Source organism: Hibiscus syriacus, unplaced genomic scaffold (genome assembly GCF_006381635.1).
Source record: "Hibiscus syriacus cultivar Baekdansim isolate YM2019G1 unplaced genomic scaffold, ASM638163v2 tig00111427_pilon, whole genome shotgun sequence".
NCBI lineage: Eukaryota > Viridiplantae > Streptophyta > Magnoliopsida > Malvales > Malvaceae > Hibiscus > Hibiscus syriacus.
Window position 1 is genome coordinate 5,748,834 of NW_024063088.1, and position 20,978 is coordinate 5,769,811.

Here is a 20,978-nt window from a genome sequence, read left to right on the forward strand (position 1 = left end):
CATATTTTTGGACTCATCCACAATCCAAGTGTTTAAAACCGAAAGCTCTGATATCACCAAGTGTAACCCCCTAGACCCGGCCTGTATGTTAGGCCCAAATCTAGGCGGTCACATATCACATTTAGAATTTTTTTTCATATTTAAAACAACGTTAAAATCCATAAGAAAGTTTCATATGATAAACATATATGTATACATATGTCAAAAAACTGTATAAAATTTATTCATATTAAATACCACAGAAAACCACATAAAACATTTACTGAACAAAATATCGGTAATACAGATATATCAAGATGGTAGCAAAACACATGTCACCAAAATATAACAGAAAAATATATAGAAATATACAGTGGTACAAAATTAGGAGAAGTTGGTCCTCAAGATGCCAAGTCTGTTAGCCTAGTATATTATTATCTGAAAATGTTAAAATTTACAGAATGAGCTAAAAAAACTCAGTGTGCTCCTTACAGTGTATAAAAACATACGGATAAAATATTTCAGTAAAATCGATTTACCAAACATGTTTTAAAAACATGAAGACTACCCCTGTCTGATCACCAGAATGTGTAGGTTCCCCAGAACCATACACCCACTTGTACACCCAGTAAGGGCTTACCCTGTGCACAAAGCAGAGGAGCCTGCAGTAAGGTCTTATCTTGTGCACAAAACAGGAACCTGCAGTAAGGGCTTACCCTGAGCACAAAGCCATGGAGCATGCGGTAATAACTCACCCTAAGGACAAAGCCGAGGAGCTTGTGGTAAGGACTTACCCTGAGCACAAAGCCGAGGAGCCTGCAAAAAGCTGTAAGGTCTTATAAGTCATATACTAGCCTTGAGATACTTCCTCCAGTAATACCAACAATGACAGAAATAACATGTATGTATTTGAATGAAAACGGTAGTTTAATCCATTAAAACATGAAAATATTCCATTTTAAGAAATCAGATATGAAAATACGATAATCCAGAGATCATATTAGAAATATACAGTAAATCAGATATCAGATAAATCAGGTTCAAAAAATCAGGCATCGTGTCGTAAAAATATTTAGTAGTATCAAAAATCTAAAACAGATAGCTGAAAACAGTAATGTAACACCAACAAGAAACACACTTGTACCGGTTTGAGTAGTCTGATAAGAAAGCCTACTACTGAGTCTGTCGATCACGATCAGTGATAGTGTTAAATCATACGAATCAAAAAATCCATATCATAATCATAATATGAATAATATTAACCTTTATTTAAATAATTTACGGAAACCTACGGGTAACTCTCGTAGAACGCGGATCGAGTGGGTCTGACAGACAGGAAACACCAGACCTAATTGACCCTCAGTCAGGTGAAACAAGAGTACCTTCATAAAAATATCTTCTTGGATTAATTTTATAACCAAATCTCAAATAAATAAGCAAAATTGCTAAAAATACTAACCATTTTCGGATTAACGGGCTCAGTTCGGGGCTTTGGGGTCATAATTTGACAAAACGAACTTCAGAATCAGACTCAGGACGTCGAAAAACATAAAATATGCCTTTTCAAAAATTTTGACTTTTTGGTCAAAGTCAACGGTCAACATTCAGATCAGGTCAAGTTGGGTCGGGCATGCAGGTGTGGTCAGCGGTCGTGTCGGATCTACCCTTATCCAAGCAATCCATTAGGCGGTGGACTTTCCCCATGCGCAGGGGCGGCGCGTGGGGCGCATGTAGGGCTGTAGGGGGTCGGAAAAATTCTAAAAAAATTTCTAATTGCGTTTTAAGGGGTTTTGAGACACTTACCAAACTCGGTTCACAACGGTGAAAGACGGAGAGATCAATTTCAAAACGTCGAAAACTTGATATTCCTCACCCCCTCACACGCAGGCGACAACGGAGACAAGAAGGACACCGGTGGACTCGGGATTACGCAAAGAACACGATGGCGCGGGAGGTGTAAAAAATGGAGCAACGGTCGGCGATCAAAGTTTTCCTTCTAAAAGAGGAAAATATTGAAGAGAGTAAATAAAAGAAATGAAATTTTTCCTGATTTTGGGTTATACAAAACTAAAAAAGAAAATGGTAAAATCATGTCATAGGTTCTCCACCTTTAGTTACTTTCTGAATTTGGATCCGAAATTAATTAAAATTTCACTTAAGTTCCCGAATTAAATCAAAATTCAATTTAGTGCTCAAAAAATCTAATCGTAGAATTTAAGGCCCTATTTTTTGGTGTGACACATCTAGGCTCCATCGTCCATCCATGAGGATGCTGCGTGCTCTGTTGGACCCTTTTGATGCCCCGTGCATCATTGATGTGAGCGTATATCAGCATGTTGATGTGCTCTACATACATCATTTGTTCAAAAGTCTATCAACAGGTTTCATAATCATTTTAGCTTTAGGCTTTATTTTGATTCAATGAGAAGGGAGAGCCAAATAAATATATATATATATATATATATATATATATATATATATACCCCACTTTTTTAACTTTATACGCATGTACTCATAGAGAGACTCTAAGATTATCTCATATTTTCGTAGCTTGACGGATCGGCTAATATGTCATGACTCGATCTGTCAATCTACCACAATATCATATGGTCTGAAGATGGAAAACTGGAAATGACCAAATCCCTATTGGACAATGTGTAGTTTAGACATTTCTCTGTATGCTTTCAATCGAAAACATATAGCAATGTATGGGGTAGTTCTGTCGTACAGTAGTCTAATATAAAGGTAAGGAAAGACACTAGCGGAAATGTTTTAGGTAGCGCCCGATATTAATATTTCCGGTAGAAAAAAATAATGTTTAGGTAGCGCCCAATATTAACATTTCGGTTGAACAAATAATGTTTTAGATAGCGCTTTACCGGAAATGTTAAAAAAATAATAATATTTTCAGTAGCGTCTTTTCCTTAACCGTATATTAAGCTACCGCACCGGAGTGTATGAGCAAAGCAACACTTGCCTTTCTACCTTGATTGTCTGATTAGACAGAAACTCGCGTTAATCAAACTCTTAACAGTTTGAGGTTTGGTTTGAAACTGCAGCTTTTGGATAAGACAGCATTAACAATGAAAAATTCTAGGCAGCCCCGTAATTAGGAGGTTCATTGAATTTGATAGACCAGAGTTCTTCATAGATAAGATATAGGGCCTTAACTTTGTTCCTGCCGGATCAAATCTAGAGAACTTGGGGGGGGGGGGGGCCTTTAATATTTGCAGAATGATTTTGGATGAGGTGGCTTAATCATCAAGCATGCAAAAAATTAATCAACTTCTTTTATGTAAATGTTTGTTTTCCATGAAAAATAGTACAGAAAAGCTAAAGGTTACATGAATCACACGTGCAAGTAGGAAATTTATTAATTAATGAACTAAACTATTTATTGTTTCCTGTCCAAGAAGTCAAAAGAAACTTTTGTTGATGTTTCTCCATTAATTTAGTTGAAATCACTAATCATGGCAAAATCTAAGCAAACTATTACAATGGGGGACTTTTAATGTTTTTGCATTAATCCAAAGACAGGCAAACATGTCGAGCTGTACATACAGAGAAAAGAAAAGAAAAGAAAAGGCATTCATTGAGGAAAAAGAAAGGAAAATATAAGATATCGATTTTCTTTTCTTTTCTTTGTTTCAATCAAAGCGTGCAATGGCAATGGACACAAATGAAACCATCAACAAGTTGAAGATGCAGGATCTCATAGGGCATCATTGGAAATTGGTGCACCCCTCTTGATGGTGTCCATATGTGTAGTTTCATACACGGGCAAACCACTTGAGTAAATGCTTAAATCGTAGTTCAACTCAAACAGATCAGAGCTTGAATCACTATCTGCACCATCATCGGTCTCGTTGAACTTCCTGATTTCTTTCTCGTCGGATGGATACCGATCGCTGTAATTCAGACTCTTCTCCTGATGATAAACACCGATATTCTTGTGCTTCTCTGAGTAGCCATTATTGAACTTCAATTTCTCATCCAACCAAGAGTAGTCTGTTGTATTTGTATTCTTTCTGTCATCAATGACATCATTTTGTAAAGCTGTTGGTTTCGTTGGTCCAATGTTGGTCCTCAACCGAGATGAGACGTGTTTATGATCCGAATAGCTTCTAACTTCCTTGTAGATCTTCGTAGGAGTATGTGCATAGGAAGGTGGTGTCCTGAAACCGAAGCTTGAGGACGAATAAAATGACTTGGTGTCGGCCATACTCGAGCTCCGAAAATGGCTAATACTGCTCCTCCTTTTCCTTCTCCCACCAGGGCCCTCTTCTTCACCAGTCATGGACTGTGTGGTCGATTTCGATTTCTTCTTCTTCGAGTCTCTTTGATTGAAAAGAGAGTTCAAGAAGCTAGCAAATCTCCCACCAGGAGAGCTCGGTAGCTTATATTTCTTGTCCTTAATTTGCTTTTCCTCCACATGAGCTTGTTGAGGAAAAGTGTTCCTCATAGTCATTGGCACATCCAAGCTGACCCTGCTCATAATCTTCTGAGAGAATGTTGCATAACTATTGCTAGCCGCGTTATTGTACCCCGAGAAATACTGTGCAGCTTCAAACACATCGAGCTCACCGGAGTCGTTCCTTAGATGGATTGACTTCTTCAACATTCTATCAGGGTCTGAAACTCCTGTTACAGACATAGTATGCTTAATTATATTGCAAAGGGATGGAAGTGGTGAAAGATTGTATAGATAGAGAGGGAAAGGGCTTGAAATGGTTAATATTTGAGAGTAGTGGGAAGGAGTAGCCTTAAAATATAGTTGTACCAATAATCAATTGGACCGTCTAATGATATAATTGAGCTTGTTTTAGTGGGAGCTGGATTTTTGTAGTGGCTGTTGCCTACTGTTCAATGTGTGGGGAACGATGGTTGCACCCTGCATGTGTGGGGGTGTATACATAAAGCCAATACACACGTGTAAAACATCGCTAATCGAGATGGAACACGTGGCTTTTTATATATTGTTTATTATCAGCTTTTATTTCAAGAACTAAGTGTTTGAGTTTGATGAGCATGACAGTTGCATTCTGATCACTTGGGTGTCTTAACATCCAGTGGTTCTTTGGGTTCCTAGAGTATAACAAGAATGCAGCAAAACCAACCTTTGGGGACTGATACTTAAAGGAGAATCTTCACTGTCTTTGTCTTGAGCAAATCTATTTCATGATCTTTGATTGGGAACTTGTGAAGGAAAATAGCGATGGAACCATGTTTTCATGAGCCAATGTCTTCATCCCCTCAAGCCAGAACTTGATATTATAGATTAGATGGATTCATGTTTGATGTCGGATAGCTTTCTTTAGTTATGCACCATGTATTCCTAAAGTTAAGTTGCCTGGCCGTGGTTCTTCAGTGAGTCCCGTCTCATCTTGTATGGTGTAGACTAAACAAAGGGATTTCCTTTTTTAAGTTAATAATGTTGTAAAGAAAAAGAACTCTAATCCAACAGTGTTTGAGCCATCTTTACAGCCCATCGAAGGTGCTAATTCAGGGAGCAAAGGTCCAAGAAAAGACCCCACGGGAAACAGATATGGTGTCTTTTATGGAAGACAGTGAAAGGTCATTTGACCCTGGATTGTCTCCTTATAGAATGGCCATTGACCCATAGCCTAGTGATGGCCACAAATCTTCCAATTGGATACTCTCTCTATCCCAATCTGAATTTGGGTTATCAAAATCATGGCAGCCGGCAGGGTTAAAATAGGATATAAGAGTAAATTACACCTCATCCCACGAGGCCACGATATGATATATTAATTATTATTAAATAAGAAAGAACAAAACAATTAGAAGAACAAGAAGAAGAGATATAAGAACAAAAAGAGAGAACTGTATTATTATTTTAATATGAGATATATACGATAATTTTTCTAACATTTATATTTATAGCTATAAGTAGTAGATGTAATATACAACTTTAATACTAATGAATATTATAAATATAATAATAATGTATATCAAAATTCTTTCTTATAAATAAAGATAGACATTCACATAAATAAATATTCATAATATTCTCCCTTGGATGTCTATGTAGATAATGTGTCTCGTTAAAACCTTACTAAAATAAAAATCATGTGGGAAAAAAATCTTAATGAAGGAAAAAGAATACAAATAACATATAGTCTCATTAAAAGTCTTACCAGAAAAAAGAGTATATATATCTTTAATATGCATAAAAATGCGTATTTACTCCCATCAGATCACATAAGATCTTGAATATAATCTAGAAAGAGTGCATTTTTCTTTTGATACATTCTCTTTTCAACTGAGCTATACATTTAGTCACCACCTTATTAAAAACAAAATTAAAGATAAAATGATAAAACTTGCCAAGATTTGAATCTGAGTCATTTTGGGAGTGGAGAGACATTCAACCATCGGAGCTAAGCAAACCTTTGATTTTAAATACCAAAGTATATATTTAATTTATACCAAACTATCACTAGGAAATGAAAGAAAATTGTTAGATCTATGATTCAAACTTAGGACATCTTACAAAATATTCAATCATTTAATCACTAAATCAAATAAAAAATTGATTTAATACATGCCAAAATTGTTATTTAACTTGTAAAAGTTTTAGATTAAAATTAAAGAATTTTTCATTTTAATTTAAAATAAAAAATAATCAAATAATTATTTATATATTTTATAAAATCAATATTAGTTTATTTAAAAATTATATGTATTATATCATAAGTAGTTTAATAATTATATGTATTATATTCTCCAAGCTGAGCTTTGGAGCTTTTTTTCTCGGCCTTCGGCTGGCATGGGCTCGTTGCATCCGTAAACTGGTTGTTCATTCTGAATCCTCCTGAATCCTCCCATGTTATCAAACTCATCACAAGCACAAATGCATCTTCACATCCTCTTTCGCTTGTCCGGGACATCCATCGGCTGCTCTCATTTGATTAGGAACTCTCATTTCATTGGGTTCCAAGGGAAATTCACATCCCCTTTCCTCCAACCCATGTCTGAATCCTGGTAAGTTATCCAATGGTGGTGACACGTTCTACCACTACAGAAAAACTGTTATGCAGCGACGTTTGGAGAGAAAACACCACAAAAGTTAAACATATAGCAGCGTTTGCAATCCAAACGCCATAAATTGAGACTTTAGCGGCGTTTTTTGTGCAAACGCCGTAATAGAGTAGAAATATAGCGGTGTTTTTACCAAAAACGCCGTCATAGGGTGGTATATAGTGGCGTTTTTCCAACAAACGCCGCAATTAAGAATAGTTTTGCGTCGTTTTTAGACAAACGCCACAGAAGGGTTAATCAATTGTGGCATTTATAGTAAAAACGTTGAATAGAGTATACATTTAGCGGCATTTTAGCCCAAACGCTGTAATAGAGTGTTAATGTAGCGGCGTTTATACCACAAACGTCATAATAGAGTGGTAAATTAGCGGCGTTTATATCTAAAACGCATCAATATGATTGTTTAAGTGGCATTTTTTGTATAAACGCCGCAAAAAAATGTGATATAGTGGCATTTTTTAAAAACGCCGTAAAATGTTAAATATATTGTCCTCTCTTTTCTCTCACCCGAACCTTAAAATCATTTCAACTCTTCTTCCCTCGCAGTTTCTTCTCTGGTACAACAACGACCCTCACACGATTCCAAATGACGTCTTCTTTTGTCTATCCCAGGAACCAAATCGGCCCTCTCACCGACAAACTATAACACAATTCCACGGTTTGATCCCTCTTATCACTAATGATCTTTTTCATTTTTTTTTGGTTGGTATATATTTTGAAAATGAGGAAAACCCAGAAAGCTAACCTATTTTAGGGGGGGAAAAGAGCAGGTGTTGCCTTGAGTAAGAGAAATTATCGTCGGAATGTCTACATGGCATATTTGCTCTGACGATATATCAAATTATCGTTGGGAGGCTATCGGTCCGGTCTCGCCGTCGAAACTCGATGATGACTCGAAAGGAACTCATATTGCTCCATACTATTTCATGATCGATCTCCTACTTGAAGGTAATAATCTATGAATCTTTATGCCGCTATATTTCCCTTTTTGTACGCTCACTCAAATTTTATAGATCGTACGCATGTAGGATCTTCAAAACTTATTGAGAACGATGATAGAGGAATGGATAAATACCCTATGTTTAGAACCGAATTTGGTAACTATGTGGCGTTGAAAGAATCTTCAATTAAAAAAATAGTATCGATCCTTAATGAAGACGATGTTACCTCTACTGTTACTCCAAGTAAACGTTTATATCATCTATTTTAATTTATTTTAATGTTTGATTCAATTCCCAAGCCACCTCCAATCAAGTTTCATACTGTAGGTGGAGGGTCGTTATCTGTTTCAAGTGAAGCACTGAAGCGCGCAAGGAGTCTTCTTGGTGAACCGGAGGTAGGATATTTATTTGGTGAAATGGATGAAGAGTTTCTCCATATAGAGTTTACACGGAGGAAAAACTTAACGATTCGTCATCAAACAAGGAAAACAGCTTTCCTACATCCTTTCCCCACGAAGGAGCAATGAAGACTAAATTGTAGTGAACAATATGGTGAAGACTGTTTATGCATAACTTTAATGTTTCTAAATTATAATGTATTTTGTTGTTATGTAGTTTTATACATAACTTCTTTCTTAATTAAAATGTATGGTTGTAAATTTAGTTTATGTATAGAAGAAATGAAATATTTAAAATATGTTAATCTTATATAAATAAAGGTATTTAATGGTGTTTGTATCCAAAAGTGCCGCTATATATCTAACCTTTTACGACGTTTATATAAAAAAATGCCGCTAATGAATAGTACATTAGCGGTGTTTTTATACAAATGTCGCAAAAGGTGTAATATATAGTGGTATTTTTTTAACAAACGTCGCAACATATTTGTACTTTAGTGGCGTTTTTAAACGCAAACGCTGTAAGAAATTTAGATATTAGTGGCGTTTATAACAAACGCCGCAGTAGGTGTACTATATAGTGGTGGTTTTCACCAAACTCCGTAATATATTTGAATTGTTTCGGTGTTTCTAGACACAAACGCCGCAATATATATGGACATTAGTTGCGTTTATTAAAAAATTCCGTAATAGAGTATAACTATAGCTGTGTTTGGATTACAAACGTCGCAATTATTGTCGTCCCATACCCTTTAGTGGTGTTTGTATTTACAAACGCAACAATAGGTACATAATTTGCGGCGTTTTTTAAAAAAACGCCGTATTAGTGATTTCTTAAATTCTGCGAGACCATTTCCCCCCTTCCATCTAATTCTAAACCTAATTTTAATCATCCCAGAGATTTACGATCGAAAACAACTGCTCCCCGTTGCCATTCGAAGCCGTCATCACCTACACCGTTGTTGCCTGGTACTCAACTACTGCTGCTTTTCGCCGCTTGAAGCCATCGTTCATACTGCTGCTCGTCATCACCTACACCGTCGCTGCCCGGTACTCAACTGCTACTGCTCGTCCCCGCTTGAAGTCGTCGTTCCTGCTGCTGCTCGTCATCACCTCCATCGTTACGCCATCAACGCTGAACTCTGTGATTTGAGGTGCAAATTTCACCATTTTCATAGCTACATTCCTCTATGAACACATTTTATAGACCTGATTTTCTTGGCTTTTGTTTCATTGAAAATTTGTAAATGAAATTTTATATATGTCAATTCTTTATTTTATTATTCTACCATAAATCTGAATTCTTCACTGTTATGGTTCTCCATCTTATCTGCATCTCATTTTATTTGATTTTAACGCGTATTTTGCATAGCTTTTAACCTTATGAGTGATTCATACTACCACTCAAATTAGTTTCACTTTCTGCTGCACCAAATTCAGAGTTGTTTTAGATTAGTTCATTTGTAAATGAACACTCAGAAGATTGGTTGCCAAGAAAATGTAGAACAGAACCTTGGGTTCATTAGGGACTACAATTTTGATCATGTGGCAACTGACTCATCATCTGCAAATGACTCAAATTAGGTTCACTTTCTTGACTTATGGAGTACAAGAATATATTAGTTTCTTTTGTGAGGAATGGATGCCACTCAAAGATTGCTCTCCGTGCTTTATATAGACCAGATAACTTGGTCATGTACACTGTAGTAAATAAAAAATAATCGCCACATTTTGGGCATGCCAATTTAAAAATCTCATTCAAGCTTAGACAATAATTCAATCATTGAATATATTTGAAATGCTGGGAGCTAATTTTGCTATGAATTGATTGCAGATAATGCTCCAGTGACAAGAAACTTTATTGTTGCATTTGTTTTCCTTCACCGTATTTTTTGGGATCCAAGGCTGTTTGTTTAAGCTCAGATTGTCATATCAGGTGAACCCCTCACCTTGTTAAGTAGTTTTGCTTTATCTGGATTCAGTATTATGTTTGTAGGATTTGTTCATTTTCTTAATTTAAACATATTCTTTATGAATTATGAATTATGATCCAATGTTACTTCGTTTATTGCAATGTCCTAGGATTACTACCATTTTCATCAGTAATATGTCTAATAAAATTGAACTTATTGCTGAAGTTGAATTCAAATACCTTTACTAATCCCATGAATGTTGATAACTTTTGAAATGCTAAGTATTTCCTCGTATCTTACTCACAATTGTTTATTTTCTTTGTTTATTTTTTCTGCAGGCTTCTCAGACTCTCCGCATCATCACATTCTATTCTACTCAGCTTCCAGGACCAAATTATCATTGCCGAGAGGTATAGTCTTGAAATTATATGTTAGCTTCCACTTGAATTTATGTTTACGTGTTTAATTTTAGGATCATTTAGTAAATAATTCTGTTTTTTGCACTTTTGTAGGGTTCAAAGCTTGCGAGGCTGCCAAAACCGCATATTGCGTTAGAAGTACTCTTAATTAATTGTATGTATTCTTGTTTAATTGAAATTTTCGATTTTTTGCTTTGAAAGATATACACAGTTCTTGAGCAAGAAGATCTTTGTTAATATTACTCATAATTTGGACTTTATTCTTTTTCTTGTTTGAATGTGTCTGCTTTTAGAAGTCTTGTTTTATTTTTATTTTGTTAATGTTAGTCCTGTACTGATGTTTGATTTGCATTTGTGTTTATGAATTCAGGATATTTAAAGCTTCAAACCAGTTAATACTACATTTGTGGACCCTTTGTTTGGCATTTCTCTACTTTTTTTTCTTGAAAGGTTGATTCTCAGAGAGTTTTAGTGAACATTACCCAGGTTTGTTTCTTTGAACCTTGTTTCTTTGAATAATTTAAACCTTGTTTTTTATTTGGTTGATTGTAAAATATAAAATTTAATAAAGTATTGACATATAAATAATTTAGGTCACTAAAATATAAATATTACAACATAATATACTATTGTCTTTAAATAAAATATTACAACATAAACAAATCGAAGTTTGAGAACATATAAATCACATAAAAACAATCATCTTAAACTCAATAATTGACTTGAATTCTAATAAACATAACGAAAACACAGAAAATGATTATATATGATTATTTTCAAAATCTTCATCTGCATCATGAGCTTAAGATTCCCCTTCTCTCATCTTATTATAAAATCCATGTATGATTTCTAATGTGTCGGGAGGAGGAGGCACATTATATTACTATAATTATCAAGAAGTATCGAGTATTACTTCTATTATTTAGCTTAAGCAGAGATTGTGTACTAGTTATGATGTTTGTGTTTGAATGGTTCTGCGATTTCTTCATGTTCCTTAGTGGTCTGTAATGCATGCTTCTGTTTAGGTTCTACTTTTACCTTTAGTATTAGCAATAAATTGTGAAATTAAATGTAATGCTTCTGTTTAGGTTCTAAATTTATCTATAATATTAGCAATTAACATTTGAATTTGAAACTCCAGAAATACGAAATGGATAAGAGTTGGATAGATTTCACAAGGGTAAGCGTCGAATATTGAAATGGAGTCGAAAACTTTCTAAATTTAGATTTTTTGAATGCAATCCAAGAGAATATGATTCTTTGCCCTTGTAAGAACTGTGTTAATATTAACTGGCACATTCGTGAAGTTGTGTACGAGTATCTAGTTGTTTTTGGATTTGCTCGGGGGTATAGAAAATGGATCTTTCATGGAGAGTTTGTATCATATAGATATGATTCCACGAGTTATTCGACTTATCATGCTCCTTCTCACCATCCAACTTTCAGAGAAGATGACATGGAAGGGATGTTACGAGATGCATTTAATATGCACAATTATCAGCCGTATGTTACAGAAAATTATTGTCAGAATGATGTTAATGATTTCATTGAGACAGGAAGAATTGGATGTGATGAAGAGCCAAATGGAGAAGTGGCAAAGTTTTACAAGTTGCTGAATGAAATGAATGAACAACTTTACGAGGGATCAAAGTTTTCAAAGCTTTCTTTCTGCATTCGTCTTTTCTACTTAAAATGCCTAGAAGTGTGGACTGGTAACTCATTTACGCAATTGTTGGAGTTACTATGAGAAGTGTTTCCTTTTGCAAAAATCCCTCAATCATGCAAAGATATGAAGAAAATGATAAAAGATTTGGGTCTTGGATATAACAAAATTCATAGTTGTCCGAATGATTACAAGTTGTATTGGGGTGATCGAAAAAATCAGGAGTCTTGTCATGTATGCGGAAAATCTCGATGGATGACTAGGGAGGCATAAAATGTTACTGATGATGAAGCCCAAGCACGATCAATAAAGAAACCGATCAAGATTCTGTGATATTTACCTCTCATACCTAGGCTACAAAGATTGTTTATGTGCTCCAAGACTACTGAGTCTATGAGGTGGCATCATGATGGCAGAACCGATGATGGAGTATTATGGGATCTTACAGATTCTTTAGCTTGGAAGTCATTTGACAACAAGTATCCAAGTTTTACGAGAGATCCTCAAAATGTCAGGCTCGATCTTTCAACTGATGGCTTTAATCTATTCAAAATAATGAGTACTTCGTATAGTACTTGGCCTATTGTACTTGTTCCATACTATTTGCCTCCCTGGATTTGCATGAAACAATCATCTTTCATCTTAAATATGATAATCCCTGGCGAGAAAGGCCCCTGAAATGGTATTGATATTTTCATGCAGCCGCTAATTGCAGAGTTGAAACAGTTATGGGAAGGGGTCGAAACATACGATGTGTTGACTAAGGAGAACTTTAATTTACGCGCGACTTTATTATGGACAATTAATGATTTTCCTACTTATGCAAATTTATTTGGTTGGAGTACCAAAGGTCGTTATGCTTGTCCATGTTGTGTTGCACAAACATGTTCGAAGTGGTTGGTTAATAAAAATAAGTTCTCTTATATGGGACATCATCGGTGGTTACCTAACAATCATAGTTTTAGATGTCAAAAGAATATGTTTGATGGTGATGAAGAGTTTCGAAATGCTCCTGACCAAACAACCGGGTCTGAAATATTCAGAATGTTGAAAAATATCAATTTTACTTATGGAAATATGAATCAACCAAGTAGTACACGATCAAAAAAAAGGCAAAGCAGATCAATGAAGAGGTTGAAGTTGACCAACATAGTGATGATGAGTCTGATGAAGAGGATGGTCCAAATGAGGTACACTTGTGGAAAAAGAAGAGTATATTCTTCAAGTTGCCTTATTGGAAGAAGCATATTTTGAGACATAATCTTGATGTAATGCATATTGAGAAGAATGTTTGTAAGAATATTATCGGGGCCATTGTGAATGATGGTAGAAAATCTAAAGATAATCTTAAGAGTTGACTTGACTTAGTGGACATGGGAATTCGGCATGATCTTCATCCGCAATTACATACGAATTGAAGATATTTCTTGCCACCTTCTATTTTTTTTCTTTCGAAGAAAGAAAAAGAAGTGTTTTGCACGGTGTTGAAGGATATAAAGATCCCAGATGGGTACGCATCAAACATTTCTCGATGTGTCAGTGTTAAAGATCGAAGATTTTATGGTTTAAAGTCACATTATTATCACATATTAATGCAAGATTTACTTCCAGTAGTTGTTCGCGGTTGCATGTCGAGTAAGGTGACGTCTTGTATCATTGAACTTTCTAATATAATGAAAGTCATATGTGGGAAAGTTCTGATGGTTGAAGAACTTGATAAACTACAAGATCAAGTTGCCTTGACTTTATGCAACTTGGAGAAGATATTTTCGCCTTCATTCTTCACAATTATGGTGCATTTGCTAATTCATCTTCCTCACGAAGCAAGAGTTTGTGGATCGGTTTTCTATCGATGGATGTACTCTATAGAGAGGTGTTAATTAAATTATACGTTTGAAATTACTACTGATTATCCCTTTTAATAAAATGTATTTACGTAGTATGTTTTTTTGTATAGGTTCTTGGGCAAGTTGAAGTCTTACTGGCGTAATAAGCGTTATCCGGAAGGATCAATTGCTGAAGGGTATTTGGCAGAGGAATGTATGACATTTTGCTCTAGATATTTGGAAGATGTTGAAACAAGATGGAATAGACCAAACCCAAATGATGTGTTAAGTACTAATGACTTACCTGAACATTATTTGTTTGAAAGTTATGGTTAACCATTAGGGAAAGTTGAAATTGCACACTTAGATGACACGTCTTGGGTACAAGCACACCGATATGTTTAAATAGACCCCTTTCACACGTAAGTCTTTCGGACCCAAGCTATATAAAATCTCTTAATCTTTTATATATATCAATTTTTAACGACATAATATTCTTTATAGTGAGTTTAAATAAGTCTTGAGATCTCGTGCACGCTCCCGAAGATTAAATCAGCGAGAGCTACATAAGTTATTCACAGAAATTTTTCATGAATGGTTAGGCCAGACGGTAAACAACTAAATCTTACGGAATACTTATAAATAATATATGTCTTGCTTTTTATATCGACATCAATGCAAATTAATTCACCATTCACGTGTAATAGGTTTGGAGTGGGAGAGAAGTTAGTGAAGATGTTAAATGGGTTTCTTAAGGTCCGAATAGAATAGTTAAAAGATATAATGTCTTCCTCATTAATGGGTTCAGGTTCTACACGAAATCTCGTGAAAGATTAAGGAGGACACAAAATAATGGAGACGTAGTTACTTTGTCAACTACAAGTTATGCTACTGTCAAGGACAATAATCCACAGGAGGGAGAGGTCGATTATTATGGAAATCTTACGGACATTATTGAATTAGATTATTATGGAAAATGAAAGGTTGTGCTATTTCGGTGTGACTGAGTTGCTGTAAACAGATGCATAAAAAGAGATAAATTTGGGTTTACAATAGTGAATTTCTCTCGATTAATTCACACGGGTCAACGTTTGATGGATGAACCATATGTATTTTCTTTGCAAGTGAAACAAGTATTTATTGTCACGATCCAATGGATGACGGTTGGTATGTTGTGCTCCGAAATACTCCCAGAGATTTGATAGACATCAGGGATGGAAGTATAGATGAAATTGAAACAAGATCAAAATGTTTACCTCTACTACCACAAAAGTTAGATGGAACTATCATAAATACAACACAATTTCAATGGGTTCGGGAGGACGTTGATGAAGATATTTATGACAACTGACATTACATAAGAATGTCGTACGATTTTATATCTTTATTTATTTATTTATTTATAATGTTATAACCTTTAACATGTTGTCTTTCAATATATTCATTAATTAATGAGTTTTTTTATTACACATGTTTGTTTATTACAGATATCATGCCGAGGAGAAAAATAACTGCTTTGCGAGTAGTTCAAGCTTCTGAAGACCATGAAGAAAGAAATAACGAGGAATCGAATGCACCTGAGTCTTCCGAAGTTCCTAAAACTATTGAAGAATAAGTAGAAATTCATGGTAATCTTCGAAACTTTATTTATTACTTTGTTCATTTTCAAAACTGACATTTAATAATTTCTTATATAGTTGAAAATGCTGGAACGCGCAAGACTCGAGGACATACAACTTTGAAGGAATTATATCAACTTCCTCCTCGGCATCATGTCAAAGTTTCAAGAAACGATGTCGGTCAACCTATTGGCCCAGAAACACGTCTTCTAGCAGGTTACTTAGGCATAGTTGGACGTAATGTGAATCTGTTACCGATCAATTATGAGGCATGGCGCGAAATGCCTAATAGTAACAAAAATCAGGCGTTGGATTTTGTTAAGGTAATAATGTCATTATTAGTATATACTCTATAGAAATTCAATACTAATGTATACTTACGGTGCACACTTATTTATTGTATAGGATAAATTTTCTTTAGAGGTCTCTGACGATTATGTGAAGCAAGCGTTAGGGAAGAGATGGAGGGACCACAAGAGCTCCTTAAAGAAGAAATACTTCAAGAATAATCTTAGCCTTGAAGAAAAACTGCAAACAGTCCCACCTGGAATGCTCAGGTACCAATAAGAAGATGTAGTTAGATTTTGGAGTTCACAAAAAGGACAAGTATGATGCATTTTTCAGAAATAATTGTAACGAATTATAAATCATCATTAAAAGTGTTTGTTTGACATTTTAGGACCGAGAGCATATTGGTGTTTCTAGCAGGCAACAATGAAAGTTTACGCACACGGCTGGATCAAAGAGCTTTTATTGTATAGCTAATGAGGAGGTATTATAGATTATTGACATTGTTTTTGTATTCCATGTACATACTAACTTATAGTAATTATATTATGGTACATTGTAGAAAAATACATCCGGATCTAAAGTTGGCCGAATCCAACTATTTGACTTTACACATACGAAGAAGGATGACACTCCTATGACTGCTGAAGTTGCAGAAATTATGGTACGTTTATTGGGTAGATGTTTTAAATTTACCTGACTTTATTTATATTTGTACCATGGCATTTTTTATTTTAATTATTTATTCACCTTATTATTAGGAAAAATTAAGGGAGAAAAGAGCGGAGTATCACGCTACCGGTTCGAGTCAAGGTCTTATTAATGACGATGACATTGAAAACCAAGCTATTAATGACGTTTTGGGTCCTGAAAGATATGGTCGGGTGCGCTGTCAAGGATCATTTGTTACTCCCACCAAATATTTTGGATCCAGTTCATCACAGTATATGTCATCACAGTCTCAATCTTCCCAATTAGAAGTTAGTCGTTTAAAACAAAAGTTGGCTGATATGGATCAACAAATGGCTAACATGAAAGCGGAAAATAAAGTAAGGGAAGCAGCGGCAGCACAGAGAGAAGCAACATATCAGCAGAGATGTGAAGAATTTGAAAAACGACTCAATGATATGATGCAGATGATATAGAAAACTCAACCTCAAAATCCACCATTATAGTCTCATTTATGTTGTCAGCATTCTGTTAATGTTACTGAACCGTGTTTAACTGAACTTATATTATGTTAATGAAAACTTTTATTTATTATATTGGATTTGATGTTGCTTGTTATGGATATAGAGTTTGATGTTATTACTGTCATGTTTGTTAGATAATGGAACAGGTTGAAAAAACAGATTTGGGGTAATCGACAATAATTTTTTAATTGGTTAAATTATGTGTTATTTAACGGCGTTTGTAACAAAAATGTCGTAATATATCATACATTTAGCGGTATTTGTGTAAAAAAACGCTGCGAAATATTAACACCTATTGCGGCGTTCGCTATATACCAACCTTTAGCGGCGTTTGTATCCTAACAACGCCGCTATATACTGGACCTTTAGCGGCGTTTGTACCCTAAAAACGCCGCTAAATCTCAACACTTATTGCGGCGTTTGTGATAAAAACGCTGCTAAATCTCAACACCTATTGCGGCGTTTTTCGTTAACAAACGTCGCAAACTTTAGCAGTGCTATTTTCAGCGGCGCTTTTTGCGGCGTTTATCATAACGCATCATGTGTTTTTTACGGCGCTTAAAAACACCGCTATAGGTAAAAAAAACGCCGCAAAAAGCCAATTTTACTGTAGTGTACCACCTTTTTAGTTGAATAAACTAAATAAATAATAATTTAAAAATTAAAAATATCACGTTAACTCTGTTGTTAAGTTTTTAACGATGGTATATTTCGATATACTGCACTATAAACTCATCCATATGAGTTAAAATTCACTTATATTTATTGTAAAACTTTTAGTTTTACACACTTTTATAATTGTTGGATGAGGAGAAATCAAATGATAAAATTAACTATTTGTATATATAAATACGACTAAAAACATAAAAAACATTGAGTTTCAAACAATTTATCCCCTTCATCGTGATTTTTCTTTGCAGTAAATTTGATGTGTGTCCATGATCACAGAAACAGAAACTTTATAATTAACCCCTAGAGAATTCATTGTTATATTCCACCAAATTTCATGAAGCAAAGAATCCGAGATGCCACGAAGAAATTGGGTCGAGATCGAGAGTAAGGTCAAGTTCATTCCCCCTAACTTCTGTTGCTTCTTTCTGGTACATGCCACTGCATTGCATTGTAAAGTAGAAATTAAACATTATTACATCTTAAAGCATTTTATTATTGTTTCCACTTAATGGATGTTACCCAATGTTCAAAGAGCGATGTGAGTGTTGCAGCAAAAAGGATGATGTATTCAAGACATTATCATTATCTTGCTGCTCCCACAGCAATTGATGCGCCACTGTCTTCTCCCTCTCCTTGATCTACACGGAAAGAAAGACTATTCTTTTGATATTTACCAAAAAAATGACTTGATATGTAGTTTTTGGATGGAACAATATATATCTTCAGTGTTGCTGAATATGGAAATTAGGGTAAAAGTCACCTGCTTTGCTAGCATGGTGTTTTGCTCTTTTATTGCCTTTTCCTGTCATAAACTACAATTAGAGATGAAAAATGAAAAAGGGTACTCAATTTCTCCATGACCGAGTCATTATGTTTTCAAAGGCCTTACTTTTCTTTGAAGCTCGGATATTGACTCACACATGAGTTGGTTCTGCAAGATAGATGCAATTTCATCACCAGGACAATTGTAATTATACAAGTATGAATTGAAAGATGATAGTTGAACCATTACTTTTTTGGATCGGATGTGTTTAAGAGCCGTATCAATCTGCTGCTCCAAATTCTGCAGCTCTTTGAGACTCAATGAGTCTAAATCTTCTCCCATGTAATGCCTGGAAAAGATTTAAGAAATTGACCAAACTAGATATTATATATTTCTCTTTATATTTAGCAAGTGCAATTAGTTTAAAGCATTACCTTTGATTTTTCTGCAACAGCTCAAGCTTAGCCTTTAGTCTGTTATACTCCACCAACCATTGGCCCTGCAGAAGTAACCATTTTTAACAATTGTAAACTCACCTTTCCCATTTCCCTGAACAGACAGCTATGAAATGTAGGTAAATTACGTACCCCAAAGCCTTTTGTGTTGTCAAAATGTTATTGCTAGCAGAATATATAAATAAAATAACCACGATGATTATGAGAACTGACAAACTGAGCTAACCTGAGATTCAGGCTCAGTAGCAACAAGCTGCCTCTCAGCATAATAATGCCCTTCATAGCTTTCAAGGAGCTTCTCCATGCTGTCGAAAAACAGACAAGTCAGTATCAAGAACAATATTTTCAATTCCCTAGTAATCTCCATGTATCTCTTATTGCCTAAAGGGCACGTCTTAGGAAAGAACTTCCAAGTTTGCATGGTTTTAATACGAAAGTTCACCAAGAACTAGGCCCTAGTTAGGGTTGTAAATGAAACTGACTAGATTGAATAAGGTTGAGTTCTTGTTCATTGTTTATTTTTTAAAATGTTTATGTTCGTTTAGATTTTTAATATGATATTCTTTTATTTATTTTTGAAAATATTTATGTTTGGTTCATTTAAGGTTCACGAACATGTTTGTTTATTATACGAACGTTCATAAAATATTATGTTAATTTATAACACTAGCCCTTGTAGAGAATTTATCAGCCAGTTACTTAACCTTGAAAGCTATGCTACTTCAATTCATCAACTAGGAAATAATTTGGTTATTGCAAAATATATTTAAGATTGATATTAACCCTGCTATAGGTTAAACAGTATAATATATAAACCCTAATTTAGTAGCTGTTTTCTGTTCTTTTCCCAAAAATAGAGAAGCACTAATTTTCGAGTCTAAATATCCTGGAAAGTAGTACAACAAAAGAAGCCTGTACTTGTTCTCTTGCAAGGAAAACCTGGGATCTTCAAACGTATATATGAAGAATTACAAGTAGTGAGAGATGTTGCACCAAATTGAAGTTAAAGAAGAGGTATAAATCTATAATAATGAAAGAAGAGAAATACCAGGAATCAGTGGAGCATTCATAGAGCTTCCCTTTATCAGAGAAGACGATCAAAGCGACTTGGACGTCGCATAAAACAGAGATTTCATGAGTTTTCTTGAACAACCCATTTCTCCTTTTGGAAAAAGTGACTTGCCTGTTAATCTTGTTCTCTATCCTTTTCAGCTCAACCCTACCTCTCCTCATCTCCCAAATTCACAAGTTGGAGTTTCTTTCCTTTCTATTTCCTTTTCTTTTCCTCTGGTTTGCTGAATGTGAGTGAGAATAAATATGTATATAGAGTTGGAAATGCAGGGAAAAGAAATGAAGCACCTGAAAGTGGAAGTGGTTTTAGGGAAAGTGGAGTTGAGTGGTATTGTAGGAGCGTGCTGTCGAGTTGCCATTGGTAACCATAATTGTTCTGCCGTGGTTGTCTGGTGTTGGAACCACAACTTTATAGGGATGTAGATGCTAAAACCGTCTTCCGAACCCACCCCCCCGGCCCCCCAACACACCAAATATCATAGAACTCCCTATAAAGGTGTTGGTATTTGCAATTTGCATTGAATAAAGAGGGTTTGTAGTGGTATCTGCAAACGAATATAAAAATATAATATAATTTCAAATATAAATATGAGTATTGTTTTATCTTTTTGGAGTATTTTAAATTTCTGCTAATAAAGATTTTCGGAGAATTAAACCTTTTGAACAAAATCTCCAATCAAGATTTTTTCATCGGATTGCCATATAGAGTTCATGCT

General features: G+C 35.0%; 2 protein-coding genes across 2 annotated transcripts; both read right to left on the reverse strand.

Moving 5' to 3' along the window:
• Window positions 1–3,485: 3,485 nt before the first annotated feature.
• On the reverse strand, window positions 3,486–4,659 carry LOC120163078 (protein BIG GRAIN 1-like E). Its single transcript, XM_039173092.1, has one exon. It carries the CDS (start codon window positions 4,631–4,633, stop codon window positions 3,692–3,694), a length of 942 nt encoding a protein of 313 aa, XP_039029023.1. The 5' UTR covers window positions 4,634–4,659; the 3' UTR covers window positions 3,486–3,691.
• Window positions 4,660–18,250: 13,591 nt separating this feature from the next.
• LOC120163021 (agamous-like MADS-box protein AP1) lies at window positions 18,251–20,440 on the reverse strand. Its single transcript, XM_039173054.1, has 8 exons — window positions 20,240–20,440; window positions 19,418–19,496; window positions 19,171–19,235; window positions 18,986–19,085; window positions 18,863–18,904; window positions 18,734–18,775; window positions 18,493–18,611; window positions 18,251–18,411 (listed from the first exon to the last, which is right to left on the reverse strand). The coding sequence occupies exons 1-8, from the start codon at window positions 20,422–20,424 to the stop codon at window positions 18,306–18,308; spliced, it is 738 nt and encodes a 245-aa protein (XP_039028985.1). The 5' UTR covers window positions 20,425–20,440; the 3' UTR covers window positions 18,251–18,305.
• Window positions 20,441–20,978: the final 538 nt, after the last annotated feature.

Bases quoted from the DNA above. Each gene is read 5' to 3' on its own strand.
- LOC120163078 (XM_039173092.1), bottom strand. From the start codon at position 4,633: ATGTCTGTAACAGGAGTTTCAGACCCTGATAGAATGTTGAAGAAGTCA.
- LOC120163021 (XM_039173054.1), bottom strand. From the start codon at position 20,424: ATGAGGAGAGGTAGGGTTGAGCTGAAAAGGATAGAGAACAAGATTAAC. The intron at 19,236-19,417 runs GTTAGCTCAGTT...TTACTTCTGCAG, and splicing joins CTACTGAGCCTGAATCTCAG to GGCCAATGGTTGGTGGAGTA. The intron at 18,905-18,985 runs GTAATGGTTCAA...TCTATCTTGCAG, and splicing joins AACACATCCGATCCAAAAAA to AACCAACTCATGTGTGAGTC.